The 24022-nt window shown below is 35.1% G+C and overlaps 1 protein-coding gene across 11 annotated transcripts in view; it reads left to right on the forward strand.

The window, feature by feature from the left end:
- Gk (glycerol kinase) overlaps positions 1 to 24022 on the forward strand; it is a 166079-nt gene that overhangs the window by 57341 nt on the left and 84716 nt on the right. For 9 of the 11 annotated variants that reach the window (XM_071606490.1, XM_071606488.1, XM_071606484.1 and 6 more), the window contains 7 exons: positions 67 to 147; positions 13891 to 13969; positions 14930 to 15026; positions 15908 to 15992; positions 16478 to 16598; positions 16701 to 16844; positions 19317 to 19397. In XM_071606490.1, the coding sequence (XP_071462591.1) occupies positions 67 to 147; positions 13891 to 13969; positions 14930 to 15026; positions 15908 to 15992; positions 16478 to 16598; positions 16701 to 16844; positions 19317 to 19397 (688 nt within the window). Of the gene's footprint in view, positions 1 to 66; positions 148 to 13890; positions 13970 to 14929; positions 15027 to 15907; positions 15993 to 16477; positions 16599 to 16700; positions 16845 to 17825; positions 17855 to 19316; positions 19403 to 20628; positions 22205 to 24022 lie in introns of those variants that run through there. The other 2 variants (XM_071606487.1, XM_071606494.1) reach the window with 2 other exon arrangements.

The raw sequence follows: 24022 nt of genomic DNA on the forward strand, positions 1-24022 counted from the left end.
GATTTTAAAAACATGCTATGTTTTAATTTTCTCCACATTGACGTGTTTTATTTTTCTTTCTGATAGTGTGTATTTTCTGAACATGGCCTTCTGACCACAGTGGCTTACAAACTTGGCAGAGACAAACCAGTATATTATGCATTGGAAGTAAGTTCTTTTCAATCAATATGAATGATATGACAAACATTCAAATAAAATGAAAATTACAGTGTTTTCTAATATCTTTTCTGCTAAATATAAATATATAGGACTCAAAAATTTCCTTTTTTTTCCCTTTGCCTTTGATTGAGTGGAAAGAACCTGGGACTGAGCTGGGGATCACTACTTCCAGGAGACCTTGATTATATTGTGTCCTTAATTATTATACCAATTAATTGTGTCACCTTGGGAATATTATTTGACTCTGTAATGTAAGTTTTGTTTCTACCCTTGAAGTTTAAGGAAGGGATTGCCTTACTTGAAAAAGTCTATTTTTATAACTGCACAGTTTTTTAAAGAGAACCCCAGCACATAAAAAGGCAGAACAGATTTCTTCACCTGTGTCCTCGTTAAAATCAGTTCTGTGTAAAATTTTTTGGTTTTTGTGTAACATTTGATGCAGAAAAGAAAGTGAGGTAATTTACCCTATTTGTTACTGGAAGTATTTGTTTCAGACACTTGTAAATTTTAGATGAATATATCAGCCAAATCCTATAGGATATGGTAAGTTCGTGTGAGAAAAATTAGAAACATTTGTTTATAAAGTCAAAGAAGCAATATTCTTTTTGTAAAATCAGATATATTTCTTATGAGCATTTCTACACAAATAATTTAGGAATGGCTACCTTGTAACATTGATAATACTATTGATTCGAAAACTTTTTAAGGTCTGTTTTCTAGAGTGTCTGATAATAATTTGGTCAAAATTTCAAACTTATAATTATAGTTTTAAAATATTTTCTTGTTCCTTAGGCTTAGAACATGAAGAATATTACTTCATTCCAGGTTTTCTACATATTTCCCCACCCCCACCCCCTATAAACAGTGTAATCTCTCCCTCTAGTCTCTTCTTTGGAGAGAAGAATTTTTGAAATACTTGCTCTGTGTATTTAAGGTATCTTAACATTCCTCAGAACTTAAGACCCTATGAGCCCACTTTCTCTCTTTTCCTTCTATGGAGAGTACTTAGCATGGCAGTAGCAACATAGAATATGCACTTGATCAGTTTTACCTATGATGATGATGATGATGATGATGATGATAATGGTAGTAAGATGTTCTCTTTTTTCCTTGCACAGGAGACAATTAGCAGTTAGAATTAGTTTCCTTAGACTTGGCAAAGACCTCAGGGATAGGAGACACCTGATCTTAACTTCCCACCCAATAGGAAAGCCTTCTCTTGGTCTCCTTACCAACTTGTTTGAAGATGGCACCCAAAACTGCTTTTGTAAATTTTTTTATTATAACATTATAATTATACATAGTATTTGGGTTCATTTTGACAAAGTTACACATGGAAGAAATTTGATTTCAATTCTTGTCCCCCTCTTTTACTCCAGTCCCCACTCTTTTCTCCTCCTCTATGCTACTGATCTTCTGTTCAACCCTTTATTTATTTTTGATTGGCACTTTCTACATATGCATAAACATGAAATTCTCTTTGGCACATTTATGTATCTATATAACATGATTTTGTTAAATTAATTTCATATTTTTTTCAAAACCCTTTCTCTTCCTTCCTCCCTCCCTCCCTCCCTCTGGTTCTGCATCTATTCCACTGATCTTGCTGTCTTCATAATATTCAATCCCCTTCCCACTGCCTTCTTTCCCTTATTTTGCTCTAGCTTCTACACAAAAACACTTCTTAATACATCTTGCAATGGACCTAGTTTGTTTGTCAAGTGTTCAAACACTTGGAGGCAGCTATCAGTTTGTGTGAGTCTTGCTCCTCCAGGATAAACTGCTCCAGTGCCTGATATCACATGATTTCTAGATGCTCGCTAGTTCTGAGCTCCCTGTAAGAAATGCATTCCGATTGGCCAGTCAGTGTCTTCCCAAACAGAACATAAAATCCTACATGTAATCTGACCTGTGCTCAATAGTGTGATTTTTGCCTCTTAAAGTATAAGTACTATTTTTGGTAATCTAGTCCATGAGTTCATTAATTTAGTCTAATAGTTCCTTCATACATTGGCCTGGAAATATGCTAAAATACCTACCTCTCTTTCAAATGAATCATTGTCAAACCATATCTACTCCATTGTATGTACGAGATTTTTTTATTATTCTAATTTTAGGTCTTTGTTTCTTTCTGTTTAATTTCACAATAGATATTTAAGCCTATTCTGATATAGTCTGAATTATTTTTCATTGTTTGGTCTATTACTCTTAAATTTTTGTCTCATCTGGAGACTTAACAAGCATATGTTTCATGATTTTCTTTCAATTCATGTAATATTTTTAGATTTATAGAATTTTAAGACTGAGAGAGACATTACATTAGATCACAGGACAACACACTTAGTACACTCTCCTTATTGTTTTAAACACAATCTAAAAATAGAGAAGTGAAATTGGAGTAACTTGGTCAGTGTAATTTTTGACAGGCAGTGAGTAGCAGATAGATACAGGATGCAAATTCAGGTTAATGAACATCAAGGTTTCATTGTATAGGACACCCCATTTACTATCTCCTTCTTTCTAAGTTTGGATATGTTAGGCATCAGCCTGAGTCCTGTGTTGTTTTCATTGCAAACTCACATGTGTCCCCCACCCTTTGTCTGCTAATTTAGCAGTCTCAGCAGGAGCAACACACACAGACAGGAATATGTTTACCTTGATCAAATTATTTTAGTTTGATTTTTTTAATTAGTTGATCAAATTATTTTCAATAATTTTTCAATTAATGAACATTAAAGAACATTTAAAAAATTAAACCACATTAAAAAATAGGAAATAATGCTAATCTGATAAAACTTTTTCTCAATAAATTCACACCAATTCCTTTTTAAAAAAGTGCTTACAAAATATATATTGAATAATCAAGTCTTTAACTTCACATGTTGTCAATAGGCTTGGAAGTCTGAGATATTAAAATTTTACTTTCTACCCTCTTTAAAAACTGAAACTGTAGCTACCCATCTTTAGTCAGTAAGCCTGCCTTCATTTTCCCTCTGCTGGTTTGAAAGTAGCATGATGCAAATCTGTTTTGGGGGGTTTAGTAATCTTTTTCTCTTTTGTTTGTAGTTTGAAATTTTTAAGATATTATTTAATATATAGTTGTTTAATATTTTTAATCTCCCAAGGATTAAATTTGAGAACCTCAAATACCTTACCCCCACTATCTCCACCAGCAATCAATATTTTAAGTTTTCATTTTCCTATTATCCTTCAACATACAATAATTACTAATATTTGCTTCACAGTCGAGTAATTCATATCTACTGACTTGTATCCATTTCTGTGCTAGTATCATGTCTTTGATTTTGCCCCTTTTTTGTCCTCATCCACATAATTTTTCTTGCTAAGGGACATCCCTTATTTCACTTATTAAGATTATAGTATAGTAAGCCTATTTTTTTTAGATTTGTCTTTATTTTGCTTTCCCTCTGAAGTAGGTATAAAATCCTAGATTTAACAGTTTTTCCCACATCCCTTCTGGCTGTTTTTATGCTAATGAGACCTGCTGTCATTTGTAAATGTGGTTCCTTTGTAGATAATCTGGTTGGTTTATTGTCTGAGAGTTTTTAATATTGTCTCTTTATCATTGATGCTCTATAGTTTTACTGTGATGTGCCTGGGTTTGGATTTATTTTTATTTATCCTGTTAGGTGCTTGGATCCAAGTCTGTCTTCAAATCTGGAAAATTCTCAGCAGTTATTTCTTCAAATATTGCTCCTCTACCATTACCTCCATCCTCTTCTGGAATTGCTATTGGATGAATGTCGGAACCTTTCAAACCATCCTCCATGTCTCTTAACTGCCCTTTATATTTTTAAAATCTCTTTGTTTCTCTGTGCTGCATCCTTGGTGAGTTTCTCAGTAACTATCTTCCATTTCCAAATACTTTCTTTAAAAACAGACAATAAACCTCTTTTGTATTGTAAAACATAAGATACATACAGAAAAATTCATCTAAACATCACTGTACAGTTTAACAAATTGTTATAAAGAGAAGATCATGTAACCTGTGCTCAGGTTAGGAAATAGAACACTGCCAATACCTGGGAATTCCTATAAGCCACCCTTGCTCTTCCCTGAGATAAATCCTGCCCTGCCTTTTATCATTAATCACTTCCTTACTTTTCTTTATAGTTCTAACACTAAAATGATGTACAACCCTAAACACTAGAATTGAGTTTGCATGACTTTAATAGTTTATATATTAAAAATGTAAATGAAATCAAGAAAGAGCACGTGCATGCATGTCTGAGCCAGATACTGTGGCTTCTTTTACTCAATGTTTGTTTGTGAGATTCATCCATGTTGTTAGATATAGCTGTTTTTTTTTTCATTCTTTCCCATTGCTACAACTTAGTATGTATTCAGTGTCGATGACATTCAAGTTTTTGATATTGGCTCTTATAAAAAATACTGCTGTGAACATTTTTATATATGTACATGTACACATTTCTGTAGGGTTAGAATTTCTGTGCCATGGAATGTATCTTCACTTTGAGTAGATACTGAAAACCATTTCACAAGATGTAGTAAGTTGTACTCTCACCAGCCATTTATGGGAACACAAATTTATTCATCATCTCCGTTTAGACTAGGATGTATCCCAACTATTACATTTCTAAATTTAATTCAGTATGTTAACTTACATGGTTTTTATTTGGTTATTTTTCAGATCAATCCAATTTTGTTTCATTCCTCTTTTCTTTTGATTATAATTTCATGTTTGTTTTTAATGGAAGTCATGCCTCAATTTATCTCTTTGAATACGTTCAGCATGTTTATTTTAATGTCTTTGTCAGACTAAAATGATTTCTATTCCAGATGTTCAGTTTTGTTGGCTGATTACTTATCATAGATTTCTTCATGTAGTTTAGAATTTTCAGTTCCAGCCTCCTTTCCTGTTAAGCCATAGCCTTAGTCAGCAAGAATAGACAGTTACTTTATTTTTCTTTTTTTTTTTTTTTTAAATTTTTTATTGTTGGCTGTTCAAAACATTACATAGTTCTTGATATATCATATTTCACAATTTGATTCAAGTGGGTTATGAGCTCCCATTTTTACCCCATATACAGATTGCAGAATCACATCAGTTACACATCCCTTGATTTACATATTGCCATACTAGTGTCTGTTGTATTCTGCTGCCTTTCCTATACTCTACTATCACCCCTCCCCTCCCCTCCCCTCCCCTCCCCTCCCCTCTTCTCTCTCTGCCCCCTCTACTGACATTCGTTTGTCCCCCTTGTATTATTTTTCCCCTTCCCCTCACTTCCTCTTGTATGTACTTTTGTATAACTCTGAGGGTCTCCTTCCGTTTCCATGCTTTTTCCCTTCTCTCTCCCTTTCCCTCCCACCTCTCATCCCTGTTTAATGTTAATCTTCTTCTCATGCTCTTCGACCCTACTCTGTTCTTAGTTACTCTCCTTATATCAAAGAAGACATTTGGCATTTGTTTTTTAGGGATTGGCTAGCTTCACTTAGCATAATCTGCTCTAATGCCATCCATTTCCCTGTAAATTCTATGATTTTGTCATTTTTTAATGCAGAGTAATACTCCATTGTGTATAAATGCCACATTTTTTTTATCCATTCATCCATTGAAGGGCATCTAGGTTGGTTCCACAGTCTAGCTATTGTGAATTGTGCTGCTATGAACATCGATGTAGCAGTGTCCCTGTAGCATGCTCTTTTTAGGTCTTTAGGGAATAGACCGAGAAGGGGAATAGCTGGGTCAAATGGTGGCTCCATTCCCAGCTTTCCAAGAAATCTCCATACTGCTTTCCAAATTGGCTGCACCAATTTGCAGTCCCACCAGCAATGTACAAGTGTACCCTTTTCCCCACATCCTCGCCAGCACTTGTTGTTGTTTGACTTCATAATGGCTGCCAATCTAACTGGAGTGAGATGGTATCTTAGGGTGGTTTTGATTTGCATTTCTCTGACTGCTAGAGATGGTGAGCATTTTTTCATGTACTTGTTGATTGATTGTATGTCCTCCTCTGAGAAGTGTCTGTTCAGGTCCTTGGCCCATTTGTTGATTGGGTTGTTTGTTCTCTTATTGTCTAATTTTTTGAGTTCTTTGTATACTCTGGATATTAGGGCTCTATCTGAAGTGTGAGGAGTAAAGATTTGTTCCCAGGATGTAGGCTCTCTATTTACCTCTCTTATTGTATCTTTTGCTGAGAAAAAACTTTTTAGTTTGAGTAAGTCCCATTTGTTGATTCTAGTTATTAACTTTTGTGCTATGGGTGTCCTATTGAGGAATTTGGAGCCCGACCCCACCGTATGTAGATCGTAGCCAACTTTTTCTTCTATCAAACGGCGTGTCTCTGATTTGATATCAAGCTCCTTGATCCATTTTGAATTAACTTTTGTGCATGGCGAGAGAAAGGGATTCAGTTTCATTTTGTTGCATATGGATTTCCAGTTTTCCCAGCACCATTTGTTGAAGATGCTATCCTTCCTCCATTGCATGCTTTTAGACCCATGCACAAGTAGGAGAGCGCCACCTAGCCCGTGGCTTAAAGCATAGAACCTGATTCTGTTTCCTGTCTTGCACAAAGCATTTTGGACACCTTTCCTCTGGAGGAACCAGTTCCTGGCCATTATTCCTACTCCATGACATAACCAGAAAAATAAGTCAGAACCCATCATGCTTCTGCCTTCAGTCCTACTCAGTAGAACATTTTCTCTTCCATCCATGTAGACATTATTCTGTATTTCATCATGTGTTGCTTTAGTTCTCTGTTCCCTTTGTGTTTAGAATAAATGGGATTTTTGAAGTACAAATTCACTATCTTTGTTGATATAAACATGTGCATCTTCTTTTTTTTTTTTTACCACAAAGAGGACTCTTCATATTTTTTTTTCCTCTCAAGGCCCTGTCAGGTGATTCTAAACATGACATTTTAACATCTCTGATTTCTTATTTTTATATATGTATAAGGAAATTGGGGCACATGATCCTTAAATTATTCTACAACTTTAAATTTGTCCTACCCTTTCTAGTTTGGAAAATGTTTCCCAGAGGTGGAAGATACTGGAGCAAATAGAGCAATTGAGTGGTTCTGCTTTCCTCTGTCATCTGCTAATAGTACACTATCTTCCTGAAGCCGTGCTTTCCCTTTTCCTTGTTCCTCTTCATTTTCTAAGTATTGCTTCATAAAACAAAAATCCTTTGGCGGGTTGCGGGAACTTCAATATAATTATGAACTTGAACTTACTTAGGATATGAGACTTCCATGTTTGGGATCTAGGATTCCTGAGGTCGGGGTATTTGTCTGTATTGTTCATTCCTCTATCCTAGCAGGCTGGCAGACAGACAGTAAATATTATTTAAACACCAAATTCTGTTTTTATGCCATTTTTCTTTTTAAATATAACCTTCAAAGAGGATTTTTTAATATCACCTCATTGATTTCTTTAAATGTCTTTGCCCATCTATTCTTTGGTTTAATTTATGATTATAGTATTAAGATTTCCTTTGTGAGAGCTTTTCATTCTTCTTGAGCTAACTTTTGCATTTTAGGTATAAGCCTATGTAGTAGTCATTTATTGCTATATAACAATGTCATCACAAACATAAATGGCTTAAAATAACACATTTATCATCTCTCAGTTCTCATGGGTCCAGGCACAGCTTAGCTGGTTATGCTGTTCAGAGTCTCATGAGGCTGCAGTCAAGGTGTCGGCTGAGGCTGTGGTCTTATCTGAGGCTCCATCTGCTTCCAAGCTCAGGCAAGCTATTGGCAGAATTTCATTCCTTGTGGTTGTAGAACTGAGAGCTTCAGTTTCTTGCTGGCTCTCAGCTGGAGGTGACCCTCAGCTCCTAGAGGTCACCTAGAGTTCCTTGCCACGTGGGGTTTCCCAACATAGCCTCTACTTCCTCTAAGCCAGAAAGGGAAGGGTTTTCCAGCAAGACAGAGCAATGATCTTATGTATCATAATCATACCTATATCATTGCATACATAGTATCACCTTTGATGTGTACTGTTGGTTAGAAGAAACTCAAAGGTCCCACCACACTCAAGGAGAGGGAATCACAAAAGGGTATAAACACCAGGAAGTGAGGATTATGGGGACCACCTAAATTAAGAGTTTGATTGTCAAAATTTATAAACATTGTTTATAGACTTTCATAATGTACTTTCTTGAGAAGTATATCTTCTGATCTATAAATGCCATTTTGAATTTTAGTTTCCTCACTTATTACTGAAATATCAATGAAATGGACTAGGTTTCAAAATTATGTCGCCCCAGCTCAACTCTGTAATCCCCTTTTCTCTGCAGTTAATGTTGCTATGGAAGCTAGGCACAGTGGCACATGCTTGTAATCCTAGTGCTTCAGGAAGCTGAGGCGGAAGGATTGAAAGTTCAAGGCACCCTACACAACTTTGAGACACTGTCTCAAAAGAAAAAAGGGGACTCAAGATGTAGTTCAGTGGTAGAACCAACCCCCTTCCAAATTCAATTCCAGTACCTCCAAAAAAAATTCCACAGAGCCAGACACGGTGGTACACAACTTTAATCCCTGCTACTTGGGAGGCAGAGGCAGAAGGATCACACATTTGAGGCCAGCCTGGGCAACTTATCAATACTGTGTGTGTCTCAAAAAATGTTTAAAAGGGCTGGGAGTCTAGCTCAGTTGTAGAGTACTTTCCTAGTATGTATGAGGACCTAGACAGAATCTCCTGTACCACCAAAAAAAAAAAAAAATTCTATGGAGTTAGACTTTGCATTTGTAATCTAATATATACAAATTAAGTACAGTATAAATTATACATGTAGGATACATTGTACTGCAGTATGCACAAAATTGTGTTTACCATGCCTAATGAGTGGTTTTAAACAATTTTAATGATAATCTTGATTTTACATTATTATCTCCACTCTCACCAACTGCCTTTTGAGATGCAAATCTAGCGCATTCTGAAGTATTCTCCTTTGTACATATACTGTTGTGACAGTGGCATTCATGTCAAGGAATTTTGGAGGAAGAGTTCATGCACTTGCTATGATGTTACATCAGTGCTACTTGATTTTTTAAAAATTTTTTAGTTGTAGTTGGACCCAATACCTTTATTTCATTCACTTATTTTTTATGTGGTGCTGAGGAGCAAACTCAGGGCCCCAAGCATGCTAGGCAAGCTCTCTACCACTGAGCCACAGTCCCAGCCCCGCTATTTGATTATTTTTAATCTAGTCTTCCCATAGCCTTTCATTTTCCAGACTACTTTGTCTAATTTTTACATAATTTATTCCTCATATCATTTAATTTATTCTTCATTATACCCTCTCGGTTCCATTGTGTCTTCCTTAGAGTACAACAATTGCGTGCATGTTTCCCAGGGGGTCAAGACTCATAACTAGGGCTGCTTCATTTTTGTAGATAGTGCACCAAAGTATTGGATTTTTATATTTTAGCTTTGTGGTAACTTAATTGATAACAAAGTGGACAGTTACATTCTATCATATCATTTTAGGTTTCTGTTTCTGTTTTCTTGTCCAGCTTCAAAATTTTATACCTTTCACTTTATCCCCTGCCTCTGATTTCAGAAAACTACATTTTTTGTGTGAATTTAGAGGTTTCTCTCATTTTTAGTAATTTCTGTAAAAGCTAAACCACACTGTGTATTATATCCTGATACCAAAATTTTATACTTCTTTCAGATCAGTGTTTTTAATCTATATTTTATTTTCTTATATTCACTCTATTTCTTTGATTACAGCACAATACTTCTATATCTCCTGATGACCAAATTTAACACTTTTCTTCTGAAGTCTTGGCAGTGGCTTTGTATTTTGTTTCTTTTGTTTTAAGTCAAAGTAATGCTCTCTGCTTGTCAACCGATAATCAAAACCTTGATTTTCATTTTGCTAAAGCCATATTGCTTCCTCTTTTTTAAAAAATGTCTCAAGTACATAGTATTCTACCATTTTCAATGGAAATATGGTATATCAGCACTTGGTTTCCCAAAGTTTTCCACTAGCTAATAGGCATAGAATCACCCTGCTAGACTTCTAGCAAAGTAACTTTAAAAAATTCATAGTTGAATTTAGTTCAAAATTCACTGTACTTGCCTTAAACTATTGAAAATATATGTTTCTTGGTTAGATCCAAGTTATGCATAGTGTCTTTTGAGAGCAGAAAGGGAAAAGACGTTTGTTTTATGAATGAGGTCTAGAACTGTGCTGCCTAATATGGTAGCCACTAGCCATATCTGGCTATTGGGTATTGGTAATGTGGCTAGTTTGAATTGAGATGTACTGTAAATTTAAAATATTTACCAGATTTCAGACATAGTACAAAAAATAAAATATCTCAGTAATTTTGTCTTGACCTTGCAATCCTCCTGCCTCAGCTTCTCAAGTCACTAGGATTATAGGCATATACCGCTGCACCCAGATGTTTAGTTTTTTTTTTTTAATGTTGTAAAAATTTACCTATGGTTCTCATTATATTTCATTGGATAACACCAGACTAGTAGTATTTGACAGCTACTATCTTTGAATTGTCTGCTCCAAAGGAAATCCAAAGGTAAAGTCTCTCTAAAAAAATTTTTACTTAGTACTCCTGAATAGTCCCTCTACGTGTCTAAATGTAAACATATCAAAGATGGGAAATGTACTAATAAGATTCACTGGGAGTAGTGAAGTAGGTTAAGGTTTAAGGTTGCTACTTAATTGAATTGCTTTTGTCCTGCCCCCTTGTTTTTTTTTTTTTTTTTTTTTTACTGGGAGGAAGGTGTTTTGTTTTGTTTTTGCCATGCTGGGGATGGAACCCTGGCACTTATTCATGGATAAGCACTCTATCACTGAGTTGCACCGCAGCCCAGTCCCAGTTTTAAAGCTTCATTATCTTTGTACTGTTATGTAAATATGCTCCACATATAATTATTTGTAGTTAAAAAGCCATTGTATAAATAGAACAGTTATGGTATTCTGTGGCTTTGTAGTAACATATAGTGACTTCTCATAGAATGTATGAATGAAGAACTTTATCAGTACATTCATCCTCTTGATTTGTATATATCTTGAAAAATGACAACAAGAAGGGATGACATTTGTAATTCAGTTAATTGAACTGACAGGTTTCTACATTTAATATCATGTGACATTTGATTTGGAGTGACTCAGTGGTAGTAATTTACATTGAAAATCTATATCATCAGAGCAAAATATTTTTAAAAATTCCTGTTGATTCACGCTGATACTTTTTCTGACCTTAATGTCTTTTTTATAATAGTTTTAATTTTTTTTAGCTATAGATGGACATAATACCTTTATTTTATTTTTATGTGGTGCTGAGGATTGAACCTAGTGCTTCACATGTGCAAGGCAAATATTCTACCACTGAGCTACAACCCCAGCCCTATAGTAGTTTCATTGAGATTTAATTCACATTCCACAAAATTTACTCCTTAGAAGTATATAAGTTACTGATTTTTAGAATATTCACAGATTTTTACAACCATCATCACAGTCCAACTTTAAAACTTTTCATTATCCTCAAGAGAAACCCCATAACTGCCAACCTTTACCCTAAACAACTACTGATCTTTCTGTCTCTATGGCTTTGCCTATGCCAGATATTTCATATAAATGGAGTCATGCAGTACATGATATTTTATACCTGGTTTCTTTTACTTTGCATGTTTTCAAGGCTTCCCCATTGTTGTACTTCATTCATTTTACTGGACAAATAATATTACATAGTGTTATTGTTTCACATTTTTATCCATTCATCTGTTGATGGAATTTGGCTGATATATCTGTTATATAAATATATTTTTTGGTGATATTAGGAATTGAACTTGGAACCTTATACATGGTAGGCATTGAGTTACACCCCTAGCTGATATTTATTGAACACTTTAACAAAGTTAGGGCTGGGGTTGTAGCTTCAGTGATAGAGTACTTGCCTAGCATGTGAGGCACGGGGTTTGATTCTCAGCACCACATATGAAGAAAAATAAAGGTCTATCAACAACTAAAAAAAGAAATTAACAAAGTTAATATTTTTACATTAAGAACCTTTACATGTATTCTCATACTGAGCCTTACAGTAATTTTGTTTAAGTACATATTGTGATAGTCACTGTCATTTTACATGTAAAGAAATGAAGTGCAGAGCTGGGTGCAAAGATACACACCTATAATCCTAGCAACTCAGAACACTGAGACAGAAGGATCATAATTCAAGGCCAACACAGGCAATTTTTAAAAAAATATTTTAGTTGTAGATGGACATAATAGATATTTCATTTACTTATTCATTTTTATGTGGTGCTGAGGACTGAACCCAGTGACTCACAAGTGTGAGGCAAATGCTCTACCACTGAGCTACAACCCTAGCCCCAGCACAGGCAATTTAGCAAGACCTTGTCTCAAAAAAGAGGCTGGGAGTATAGCACAGAAAAAAGGAAGGAAAGAAGCTCAGAAAGCCTAAATAATTTGTCTAAGATTACACAGAAGTTAAGTTCTAGAAATGGGACTCAAACTCATTTTATCTGACTCTGAATTGTATTTTTCATCCTTGTGACACAGTCCCTACCTCCAAATCCATTGGTGATTGATTGGTCTTAAAGAATAATTACTTTGGAGCTAGTGGTTAAACTTCTTTGGGGGGTATTAAATATTGAACCCAAGGGTGCTTTGCCACTGAAATACATCCCCAGTCCAAAAATAATAAAAAAAATTATTTTTGCAGTGCTAGGGATTGGACTCAGGGCTTCATGCATACTAGGATTTTTTTTTTTTTTTTTAATTTTGAGATAGGGCCTTGCTAAGTTGCTGAGGGTTTCACTAAATTTCTTAGGCTGGCCTTGAACTTCTGCTCCCTGTCTCAGCCTCTCAAATCACTGGGATTTTACATCCACCACCATGACCAGCTTTTTGCTTGATTTTTATATGCTATTGGATGTGGAAAATGGATTTGAAGAAACTTATTTTGACAGTACTGGGGAATGAACCCAGTGACACTCTACCACTAAGCTACATCCCAAGCCTATCTATCAATCTATCTATTTTGGTACTGAGGATTGAACCCAGGGGCACTTAACCTCTGAGTCACATCCCCAGCCCTTTTAAATATTTTATTTAGAGACTGGTTCTCATTGAATTGCTTAGTGCCTTGCTAAGTTGCTGAGGCTGACCTTGAACTCACGATCCTCTTATATTAGCCTCTTGAGTTGCTGGGATTATAGGTATGTGCCACTATGCCCAGCTATTTTATTTTCTTTTATTTTGAGACAGGATCTCTAAATTGCCAGGCTGGCCAGTCAGTCCTCCTGCCTCAGCCTCCAGAATAGCTGGGATTATAGGCATGCATCATTGTACCCAGATTGAAGAAACTTAATGCGGCCTCTCCCAATAACTTTGTGAATAAAATGGAAATTTACTCTAGATGATAGCATGCCTCAGTAGCTTAGCAACAAATAAAAATGGTAAAAGAATCAAACTGCTTAAAAGATTCAACAGGGGACAGGTCCAAGGGTATCTGGAGGGCTCATTTTTCCCTATCCCATGAAAAACTTTTATTAGTGAACTATATTTATATTAGAAGTACTATATTCATATTAGAAGACCTAATTTATTATATTTATGGGATTCCCAAGGTTGAATTGCTTGGAATTTATCCATTTGCTAGTGCCATATACAGAGAATAGGGTCAATAAAAATGCTTTGTAGTGCTAACGTATATTCTGTCTTGGATTTCTTTTTTCCCTCAGGGTTCTGTAGCTATAGCTGGAGCTGTTATTCGCTGGCTACGAGACAATCTTGGTATTATCAAGTCCTCAGAGGAAATTGGTGAGTATGTTCTAACAACAGGTTAGAAAATCTGAAAAATGAAAACTTCTAATATTTTATCTCTGCATAGATTGCATTGCCACACAGATGTTCTATAAGTGAGGTGGGCCCCTATTATAGATTTGACTTAAACTATATTGTGAAGGTTTCTTAAACAACAAATTGATGTAGTTAGCAGTAGTTATTAATAAACTGGAAATGGAAAGGGAGGGCATAAAAATTACCCAAATGTAAAATCAAACACCAGAGATCGCCCAAATTTGCAGGTAAAGCAGTCTATTTACATTTATCTGATAAGAAAGAACTTTAGCTGTGTGCTGTGACACATGCCTGTAATCCCAGTGGCTGGAGAGTCTGAGATAGGAGAATTGTGAGCTTAAAGCCAGCATCAGCAAAAACTAGATGGTAAGCAACTTGGTGAGACAGGAAAATACAAAATAGGTTGGGGATGCAGGTTAGTGGGCGAGTGCTCCTGAGTTCAATCCCAGCACCCTCCCCACCCCAAAAAAAGAGCTTTAACCACTAGATTACAGTGAACATTAAAACTCTTTACTAATATGGTTATAGTCAATTGATGAGTAATTAGTTTGAACTTAGCTACTCACTCTCCACTTGTATAGACACTTGTATAGACAATCAGAAATATTTAGGCACAGAAGAGGCCACTTCTTCATCTTTTAATCAGCAACCTTAAAAAAAAATAGAAAAGAGCTAAAATACCTTAAGGAAATGAATCCAGTTCCTTGATTTCTTGAGCTGGGTTATATTTTAGTGGGGGAGGGGTTTCAGTGTAAAAAAACTTTTTGTTGCTCCTAACATACTTCTATAATTAGGAACATTTGGCTATCCCAATGAATTGGAAACCAAAACCCTGAAATAATTTTGAAAATAGGTATATTTATTCAAAATGTAGGATATTTGTGTGATTTTTGATCTTTTTCTTTTTCTTTTAACTATTAGAAAAACTCGCTAAAGAAGTAGGTACTTCTTATGGCTGCTACTTTGTTCCGGCATTTTCAGGGTTATATGCACCTTATTGGGAACCTAGTGCAAGAGGGTAAGTATTGCTATAGTTAACAATAATTTACTATGTATGTCAAAATAACTAGAAGAGAGGATTTTGAATGTTCCCAACGGAGAGAAATGATAAACATTTGAGGTGATATATATGCTAAGCATCCTGATTTGATCATCACATATTGTGTGTATATATTGAAATACCACACTATACTCCACAAATACGTAAAACTATTATCAATTAGAAAATAAAGAAGGTAAGTATTGACAATATGTTCTACTTTTTGGTGTTTTGTTTCTTTTAACAAATTAGTTAACAGTCTCCTATTTTCTTTTAAATTAATTTTTTTAAGAGAGAGAGAGAATTTTTATTTATTTTTTTTAGTTTTCGGCGGACACAACATCTTTGTTTGTATGTGGTGCTGAGGATCGAACCCGGGCTGCACGCATGCCAGGCGAGCGCGCTATGCTTGAGCCACATCCCCAGCCCTAGTTTCCTATTTTCATGATTTTAAAATGTTAAGAAAACCTTTCCTGTTTGGAGACTCTAACTTCAGAACCTTAAACTACAAAAAGTTATAAATCAGTATACTATAGCTTCTGCTATATTCATATTCATGATAATACTGTTATCCTTTTTCTTCATGGTATCTACAAGTTGTATAGCAAAGGGCCATCATCTAAATGAATATAGATTTGATTTTGCCTTACTGTCATCTATTTAGATGGCTCATGAACTTTTCCATATGTGAATGCAGGATTGTGTACTATAAAGACTTTCCAAGTTATTTTATGATTATGTTGAATTTTCTTTCTCTGAATGTTTCTGTTCACCAAATTCACTCTTTGCATATTTGGGACATTTCAAATGGATGACTTATTCATAACACTTTAATCTGAAAATGTTTTGTGTATTTTTAGGATAATCTGTGGACTTACTCAATTCACCAATAAATGCCATATCGCTTTTGCTGCACTAGAAGCTGTTTGTTTTCAAACCCGAGAGGTAATAAATATTGGCCTGTTTTCTTGTAAATTATCCTCTATTATGAATTTTAAAATGATATATTAATGCCTGAAATTTGTTAAATGCCAAAAGTATACTTAATAAAAAAACAGAACTAGTATAAACAAATATAAATGTTTCCCCCCGTTTCCCAGCTTTTATTACTAGGCATTTTATAATTTCAGGGAGTCTGAGTGCTACATAGTAAACAGAGGAGACAACACAGACATAGACTTATCAAGCCAGGAAACCAGGGTGCAGAACAGAATCATATGGCTTGCTGAATATCATAGTGCAGAGATAAAATGAGAGAAAAGATTGACTGTGACCAGATCAAGGAGGGCTTGGAAAATGAATATAAGATATCTCAATTTCATATTGTAGGTTTCGGAAAGTTCCTTAGGGTTTTTGAGTGGAGGATTGCTATTTTCATAGATGTTACTATGAAGTAGTTTCATAATGTTAATTGCATTGGTTTATTTAAGATTTTGGATGCCATGAATCGCGACTGTGGAATTCCACTCAGCCATTTGCAGGTAGATGGAGGAATGACCAGCAACAAAATTCTTATGCAGCTGCAAGCGGACATCCTGTATATTCCAGTAGGTTAGTAAGTCTTCATTCCTTTAACTCCAGGAGTAATGGTTCCTTTGGAAGAACTTAGGCATATATAACTGCAAAACTGTTGATGTATCTTTCGCCCCTCAGTGAAGCCCTCCATGCCTGAAACAACTGCACTCGGTGCTGCAATGGCAGCAGGGGCTGCAGAAGGAGTTGGCGTTTGGAGTCTTGAACCTGAGGATTTGTCAGCTGTCACGATGGAGCGGTTTGAACCTCAGATCAATGCTGAGGGTAAATATAAAAAATGAAACTTTGAATGGTATTCTGTGAAAATGACTTCAGTTTCAGGGGGTTTGCCTTTCTGGTTACTTTTTAAGTTAAGGAACAAAGTAAAATAGCAAAAGTTACTATTTCAAATGTGGCTGCTAAGCCATATTGGGCTATGCTGAATAAGTGTGGCGGAAAGAATTGTTTCCTTTTAAAAAACTTCTAAAATCACTTTATTTTTTTTCAGTTGTAGATTTATACAGTGCCTTTATTTTACTTATTATCTTTATGTGGTGCTGAGGATCGAACCCAGGGCCTTACACATACTAGGCAAGCACTGTACCACTGAGCTATAACCCGAGTCCCTAAAGTCACTTTTTAAACCATTCATTTCTACACTGTTTAGGAGAATAACAAAGTGATAAATGAGATATATTAGCCACCCACCTCTAATGTGTATACCAAGTCACCCTCAGTGTGATGGCCTGGCTCCTAGAATATGATTAGCTGATTTAAGAGACACTCTGGTAATGTTTTAGCACAACAGGACTACCCTAACAAGAGTGGCAGCAATTTAAATAAATGAGCATTAAATATTAGATTCACTGTCCTCAGCAATTAAACTAGGCCAAAAGCTCTGCTCAGCATGTTTATTAAAATATAGTGATACTTTTCTTAAAGATGTGAATAGGAAAATATGATTTTATTTATTAATTTGATTTTATAACCTTTTATGCATAAAAGAGCATCAAAGTGGATTTTGAGCTTTTGGAAAATAAATTTTCAAATGCATTTTTCTTGAATTTTCTAGAATTTATACTAGAGTTTCATATACAATAAAATGAGTTATAATACTATAATTTTATACTCAGACATTAGACCATGTACCAAGATGTAGAAATTTGTTTCAAAATCTGATATTCTGTCGGAATTTTAAAAATTTTTTTAAACTTTTTTTAAAATAATTTTTTAACCTTTATTTATTGATTTTTATGTGGTGCTGAGGATCAAACCCAGGGACTCGCACATGCTAGGTGAGTGCTCCACTGCTGAGCCACAGCCCCAGCCCTGGAATTTTTTAATTTTTGTAATACTGTTTAAAATATGAAGTTCAAAATTTTTTTTCTTCTGAAAAAACATACCAACTTAATAGGCAGATTATATTCAGAACATGTATGTGGCCTCTAAATGCTTATCCAACTTTTAAATCAAGGAAGTTTTGAGCAAAGGGGATAAGATTATTGTTTCCTTAGGTGAGCCATCTTTGCCATCATTTAAGGCCTTATCCTGGAGTTGATCAGTTCTGCCAGCTTTCCTCCCTTTCACTGATTGCTTCCCACTGTCCCCCACATACTAATAGGCACCTACTTCATCCTTTCAGCTAACAGTTATTTAGAGCCAACTGCATGTCAGAGATTGTTACTTTCATGAGGCTACAAAGATGTAAAAGACCAAATCCTTTCCCCTCAGGAGACTTACATAAACTGGGAGAGGTAGACCAAACCATAAAAATTCACTTGGTAACCAACATCTTAAGGGATGTGAGAAGGCAAGGGTGGAGATGGGGTTACAAGTGGGACATTGGAAAACTTTCTGAAGCAAGTGATCTTTGAGCCTTATCTCCTGGGAGTTTCAGGTTTCAGGAGCTGTGGAAAGGCTGGGGAGGCTTGACAGAAGGCTAGTCTTACACATGATTTGGTAGACTTTAGAGTATAGCGTCAATGTTCATTTTTTTGTTTAGTCCTCCTGTTGTAGATTTTCACCTTAAGAGATCTTGCTTACAGGTGTCAGGGGAGCCTCACAGGAATTCACTTTGAATCTTGTGAGAAATCAGTATTTGCTAAATCCTTTAACTGGACCAAAAGCAATTCTAGTTTTTCCACATCATACTAAACCCTTCTCCTCACATTAGTCCCCTCTTCCTGGAGAGGGGAGGAGGGGGAGGGGGAGAGAAAGAGAAATCAAATGGGAAATGGGATTCCGTTTTCAAATTGACCACCACTTATTTCTGAATAGCCCTGTCTTCATAGCAGGTAGTCTGTCTCCCAATTTCCCTTCATCCTGCGGTCCCATGCTGAATTTCCCATCATGCTTCTTTCTCTACAACACTCTATAACATCTAAGCAGATGTCTCTTTTTGTCACCGCCCATTAGCCTACAACCATGTGCTCCCAAATCTGAGTCCTCACTTTAGTGTAATGTATACAACAATGTCAAGAATACAAAGTGATGCCAGGCACAGTAGCACATACCTGTAATACCAGCAACTCAGGAGGCTGGGGCAGGAGGACCACAAGTTCAAAAGCATCCTCAGCAACTCAGTGAGACCTGTCTCAAAAAAGGGGTAGGAATGTAGTTCTGTGATAGAGCACCTTTGGGTTCAATCCTCAGTACAAAAAATAATCATAGTAAAATGCAGAGTGATAAGTATGACACAGAACACCTCTGCAAATTACCTTTCATATCTGTTTTCTTTTTCCTCCTTTCAAATTCTAGAAAGTGAAATTCGTTATTCTACGTGGAAGAAAGCTGTGATGAAGTCAATGGGTTGGGTTACAACTCAGTCTCCGGAAAGTGGTAAAATATTTTCATTGTTTATTATTTCTATCTTTTCTAAGTATATTAAACAATTTATCTACGTATCTGGCCATTCACACTTACTTAGCCAGGCTGTTCTGAAGAAAAGCATTATCATATGTCCAAAGTTTCTAATATTTTGAAAGCACTTTAAAGTTCTTAACATAAAATGGAAATTATTAGGTTAATGTAAATTCTTTAACTCTGTTCTGTCATATCTTTCCTTATAAGTTTATTCCTGGCACTTCAATTGATAATTAAATATTCCAAAAGTAAAATTATTTCTAGTTTATTCTTAATGAACAAAAAATCAACTAGAATCCTCTCTCTTTCTCCTTCCCCTTTCCTCTCTCTTGTCTTATCTTACCTTTTTGGGAGGCTATCTTTATGAACTGAATCAGTCAAACCTATTTTAATTTCAGAATATATTCTACTACTTCCTATCCTGATTCGAAGTACTTAGGAAATTTATACAATGGGAATACTCTAGAAACAGGAAGAAATCTACCAAACATTGTAAATCAGAAGTATTATAACAGATTGAGATAGGCTTTTAGCAGAAAATTAAGGACTTTACTTTTCAAATCATTTAGGCAGGAAGATATTTAGCCCAAGTAAACCATTTAGATTTAAACAGCCTCAAACTGCCTTTAATTAAATTCTTTGCTAAATACAAGAGTTTAATGAACAAAACAATGGCCAATAATATGATTAGGAATATATTTTAATGGAGAAGATTTGTAAATGAAATATTACCTGCCTTACAACCCCCAAAGTGAGTATAGAACCACTTTTGAATTTTTTAAAAACAATTTTTGTAGTTGTAGATGGACAAAATGCTTTTATTTTATTTTGTTTTATTTTTATGTGGCACTGAGGATCGAACCCAGTGCCTCATGCATGCTAGGCAAGTGCTCTACCACTGAGCTACCCCCTAGAACCACTTTTTAAAAATATTTTTTAGTTTTCGGTGGACACAACATCTTTATTTTTATGTGGTGCTGAGGATCGAACCCAGCGCCCCACATATGCCAGGTGAGTGCGCTACCACTTGAGCCACATCCCCAGCCCCCTAGAACCACTTTTAAAATATCTGGCTTTTAAGACAAGCCTCTAGAACAATCTATCACCATAGCTCCGAGTGTGATCTGTATTTTGAGTCCTGATGTTCCTACTTTTGGAGCTTTCATTTTTTCCTCCAAAATGAGCTTGATATCCTTTTTGTTCTCAGATTTAGCTGCCTTTTCCAAGATGACAGCCAAGCCTCTCTTTCAAGACTGCAATTTTGAGATCCTTTACAATTACACTTCTTAGTCATATGTATTTTTCTAGCATAATGCTAGTTATGTGAGATGTATGTATTATATGTGATGTTACATTATATACATATGTTATGTGAAATGTAATAGATGTGGTACCTGACTTCTTTTTTAATTGTCCTGAATTAATGAGAAGTTGGGTTACAAGATTTCTTTTAGTAGGTGAATTTTTGTTAATAGCACAATCTTCCTGTCTTCCTCCTTGTGTGCCATACCTTGTACTCTCACAGTTCTCTATATTGGTAGTTGAAGATATAACTTTTAATTGCAGAATTCCCCCCAAATCAATTTTCCCATTTTTATGTACCTATTTTCCCATTGTTTATGTACCTATCAATTAATTTAAAATGCTAAGAAAAAGTTGGTAAAAACAAACAAAAAATTACATTTCTTCAGTTCTGCTTATCAGCATTGATGACAAAAGTAATTTGAGTTTTTGAGAGTTTTAGATTTTCTTTTGTTTTTGTTTCAGCTAGACAATAGTAGCTTTAAGGTCAAAGTTCTAAAAACATTATTTAATATGTGGGGTATTTCTAAGCTGTTTATGAATAAGCTCCAAATAATATTTAATTAATAAATTGCTAATTATATTCTTTTAAGCTATATAATTATAATATAATGAGCTATGTGATAATAGAATTACAAAGGGCCCTATTTTAATAAACTCGAAAGGATGTTAGAATTGCTTTAAATTATGGGAAGAGTATTGGTTGCTTGATTTCCAAAGCACTTTGTCAACATTAGAACAGTCATTTATTTTTTGCTTGTAACTATATGTGAATGCATTATTAATATACATTTGTTATGTGTTTTAGATGTAGAAGTGATTAGAGGTTTGGGCTTGGTTTGGGCTCCAACCCACCATAATGGCATTTTGAAAGCAGGTCAAATTGGTTTATATATATTATACATATCAAATAGAAAGCATATTACATATATAACTATATATACATATACTATATATTACATAATATGTATCTGTATATTACTAGTATATGTATATAATGTAACATCATGTGGGTATATATATATGATAATATATCAATATGTATATTAATTATATATATGATAATATATCAATATGTAATATATATATGTTATATATATATATGATAATCTTAGACTTATCTGCATCCAAGAGTTACTATCAACTTAGGTGGGATATTTTTAATGAAGTTATTTCTCTTGGTGGAATTAATGAGAAATAGTTTCATTAACACTATATATACATATATGAGTGATATAAGCATATATGTAATATATAAACATGTATATATTCCACCAAAAGAGAAATAGCTTCATTAACATTATAAATAAATAGCAACTCCTGAATATAGATAATCTTCAGATCTTTTCAAAATAGAATTCACTGTAGGAATATCCAAAAATCAGATGTTGTACCTTAGCATATCTTATAACTTGCTGTAAGAGAACCAGAACATATATTTTCCTTTTCTAAAATCTAATTAAAATATGGTCTCTGTTTTATTCAGCCTTTCATTGCTGTGACCAAAAACATCCTACAAGAACCACTTAGACGAGGAATAATTTATTTTATTTAATATTTTTTTAGTTGTATATAGACACAGTACCTTTATTTTATTTATTTATTTTTATGTGGTGCTGAGAATTAAACCCAGTGCCTCACACACGGTAGGCAAGGACTCTACCACAGAGCCACAACCCCAGCCCAGGAAAAATTTATTTTGAGCTCATGGTTTCAGAGGTTCAGTCTTTGGTTGATCCTCCATTGCTCTGGGCCCCAGGTGAGGTAGCACACCATGAAGGAAGGGCCCAGCAGAGGAAAGCTGCTCAGATCCCAGCTGAGTTAGGAAGCAAAGAGAGTCACAAGGGGCCACAGGGAAGATGCATGTTTCCAGGGCATGTCCCCAGTGACCCACCTCCTCCAGCCACACTTCCTCGTGGGTACAGGTACCACACAGTCCATTCAAACTAGGATGGACTGATTAGGTTACTGATCTCACAATCCAATCATTTCACACCTCCAGACATTCCTAAATTAACACAAGAGCTTTTGGGGGACACCTCATATCCAAGCCTTAGCAGTCAGTATAAATAGGGAATAAAACCCTATTTTATTTGAAAACAAAAATAACATAAACAGTGACAAAGTAGGGAAAATGGATAATGTCCCTCTAATGAAAAATTACCTCTACAGGGAAAGAAATGCATGGTGAGGGAGGAAAAATCCTTTCCTCGAAAAGCAAAGAAATTACTGTCATTAGTTTACTGTATCACACAGTACACTCACAGAGAATCTTTAACCACATTTCAGTGAAGCCCCTGTCTAATGGTTATGCTTCCTCAACTCTTGGGCGTTGTTTTTTAATAAGCTTCTTCTTTAAAGAGTTATTAAATATTCTAGGGGTTAGAGATATAGCTTGGAAGTCCTAGGTTCAATACCCAACACCAAAAAAAAAAAAGTACTATATATTCTAAATATATAATCTCTTTAAACTTTATTTTAATAATGTTATTGTATTTAAAGTTTTTTTTAGTTGTTGATATTTATTTATTTATGTATTTATATGCAGTGCTGAGACTCAAACCCAGTGCCTCACACATGCCAGGCGAGTGCGCTACCACTGAGCCATAGCCTCAGCCCATTATTGTATTTTTATGCCTTTATTTAATTAATTTACTTTTATGTAGTGCTTAGGATCAAGCCCAGTGCCTCACACATGCTAGGCAAGTGCTCTACCACTGAGCTACAACCCCAGTACCCCCCCCCCTTTTTTTTTTTTTACTTTTTTAGAAAATATTTTTTTCGTTGTCAGTGGACCTTTACTTATTTATATGTGGTGCTGAGAATCGAATCCAGTGCCTCACACATGCTAGGCAAGTGCTCTACCACTGTGTAACAACCCCAGCCCTAAATATATAATATTTAAATTTAAAAAATGGGTATATATAAGGAATGTTCTTTAAAAAAGGGATTCCAATAGATGTCAGATTAGAAAATACCAAAATAGTTGTTCTTGGGTAATTTTAAAATGTAGATTAATATATTACAGGTACATTTCCTTACACATCAACATCTATTTAAAAAATGAAACAGAATCAATGTTTTAGCAAAGAAGGGATTTGGAATTCATTTTTAATAGACTAATATAACTCTTCTCTGACAGCCAAAGGATGTATAATTTGAACTTTGAGTGAATATGCTTATTTAGTATCTTTGGGGGAGAAAACCCCAAAACTCATCAGCCTCCCAAAAAGTTCTCCATAGGCTCTCTTTGGCTTTGCCAGTGGAAGGCTAATGTTGGTCTATATGTATTATGTTCT

Source organism: Marmota flaviventris, chromosome X (assembly GCF_047511675.1).
Source record: "Marmota flaviventris isolate mMarFla1 chromosome X, mMarFla1.hap1, whole genome shotgun sequence".
NCBI lineage: Eukaryota > Metazoa > Chordata > Mammalia > Rodentia > Sciuridae > Marmota > Marmota flaviventris.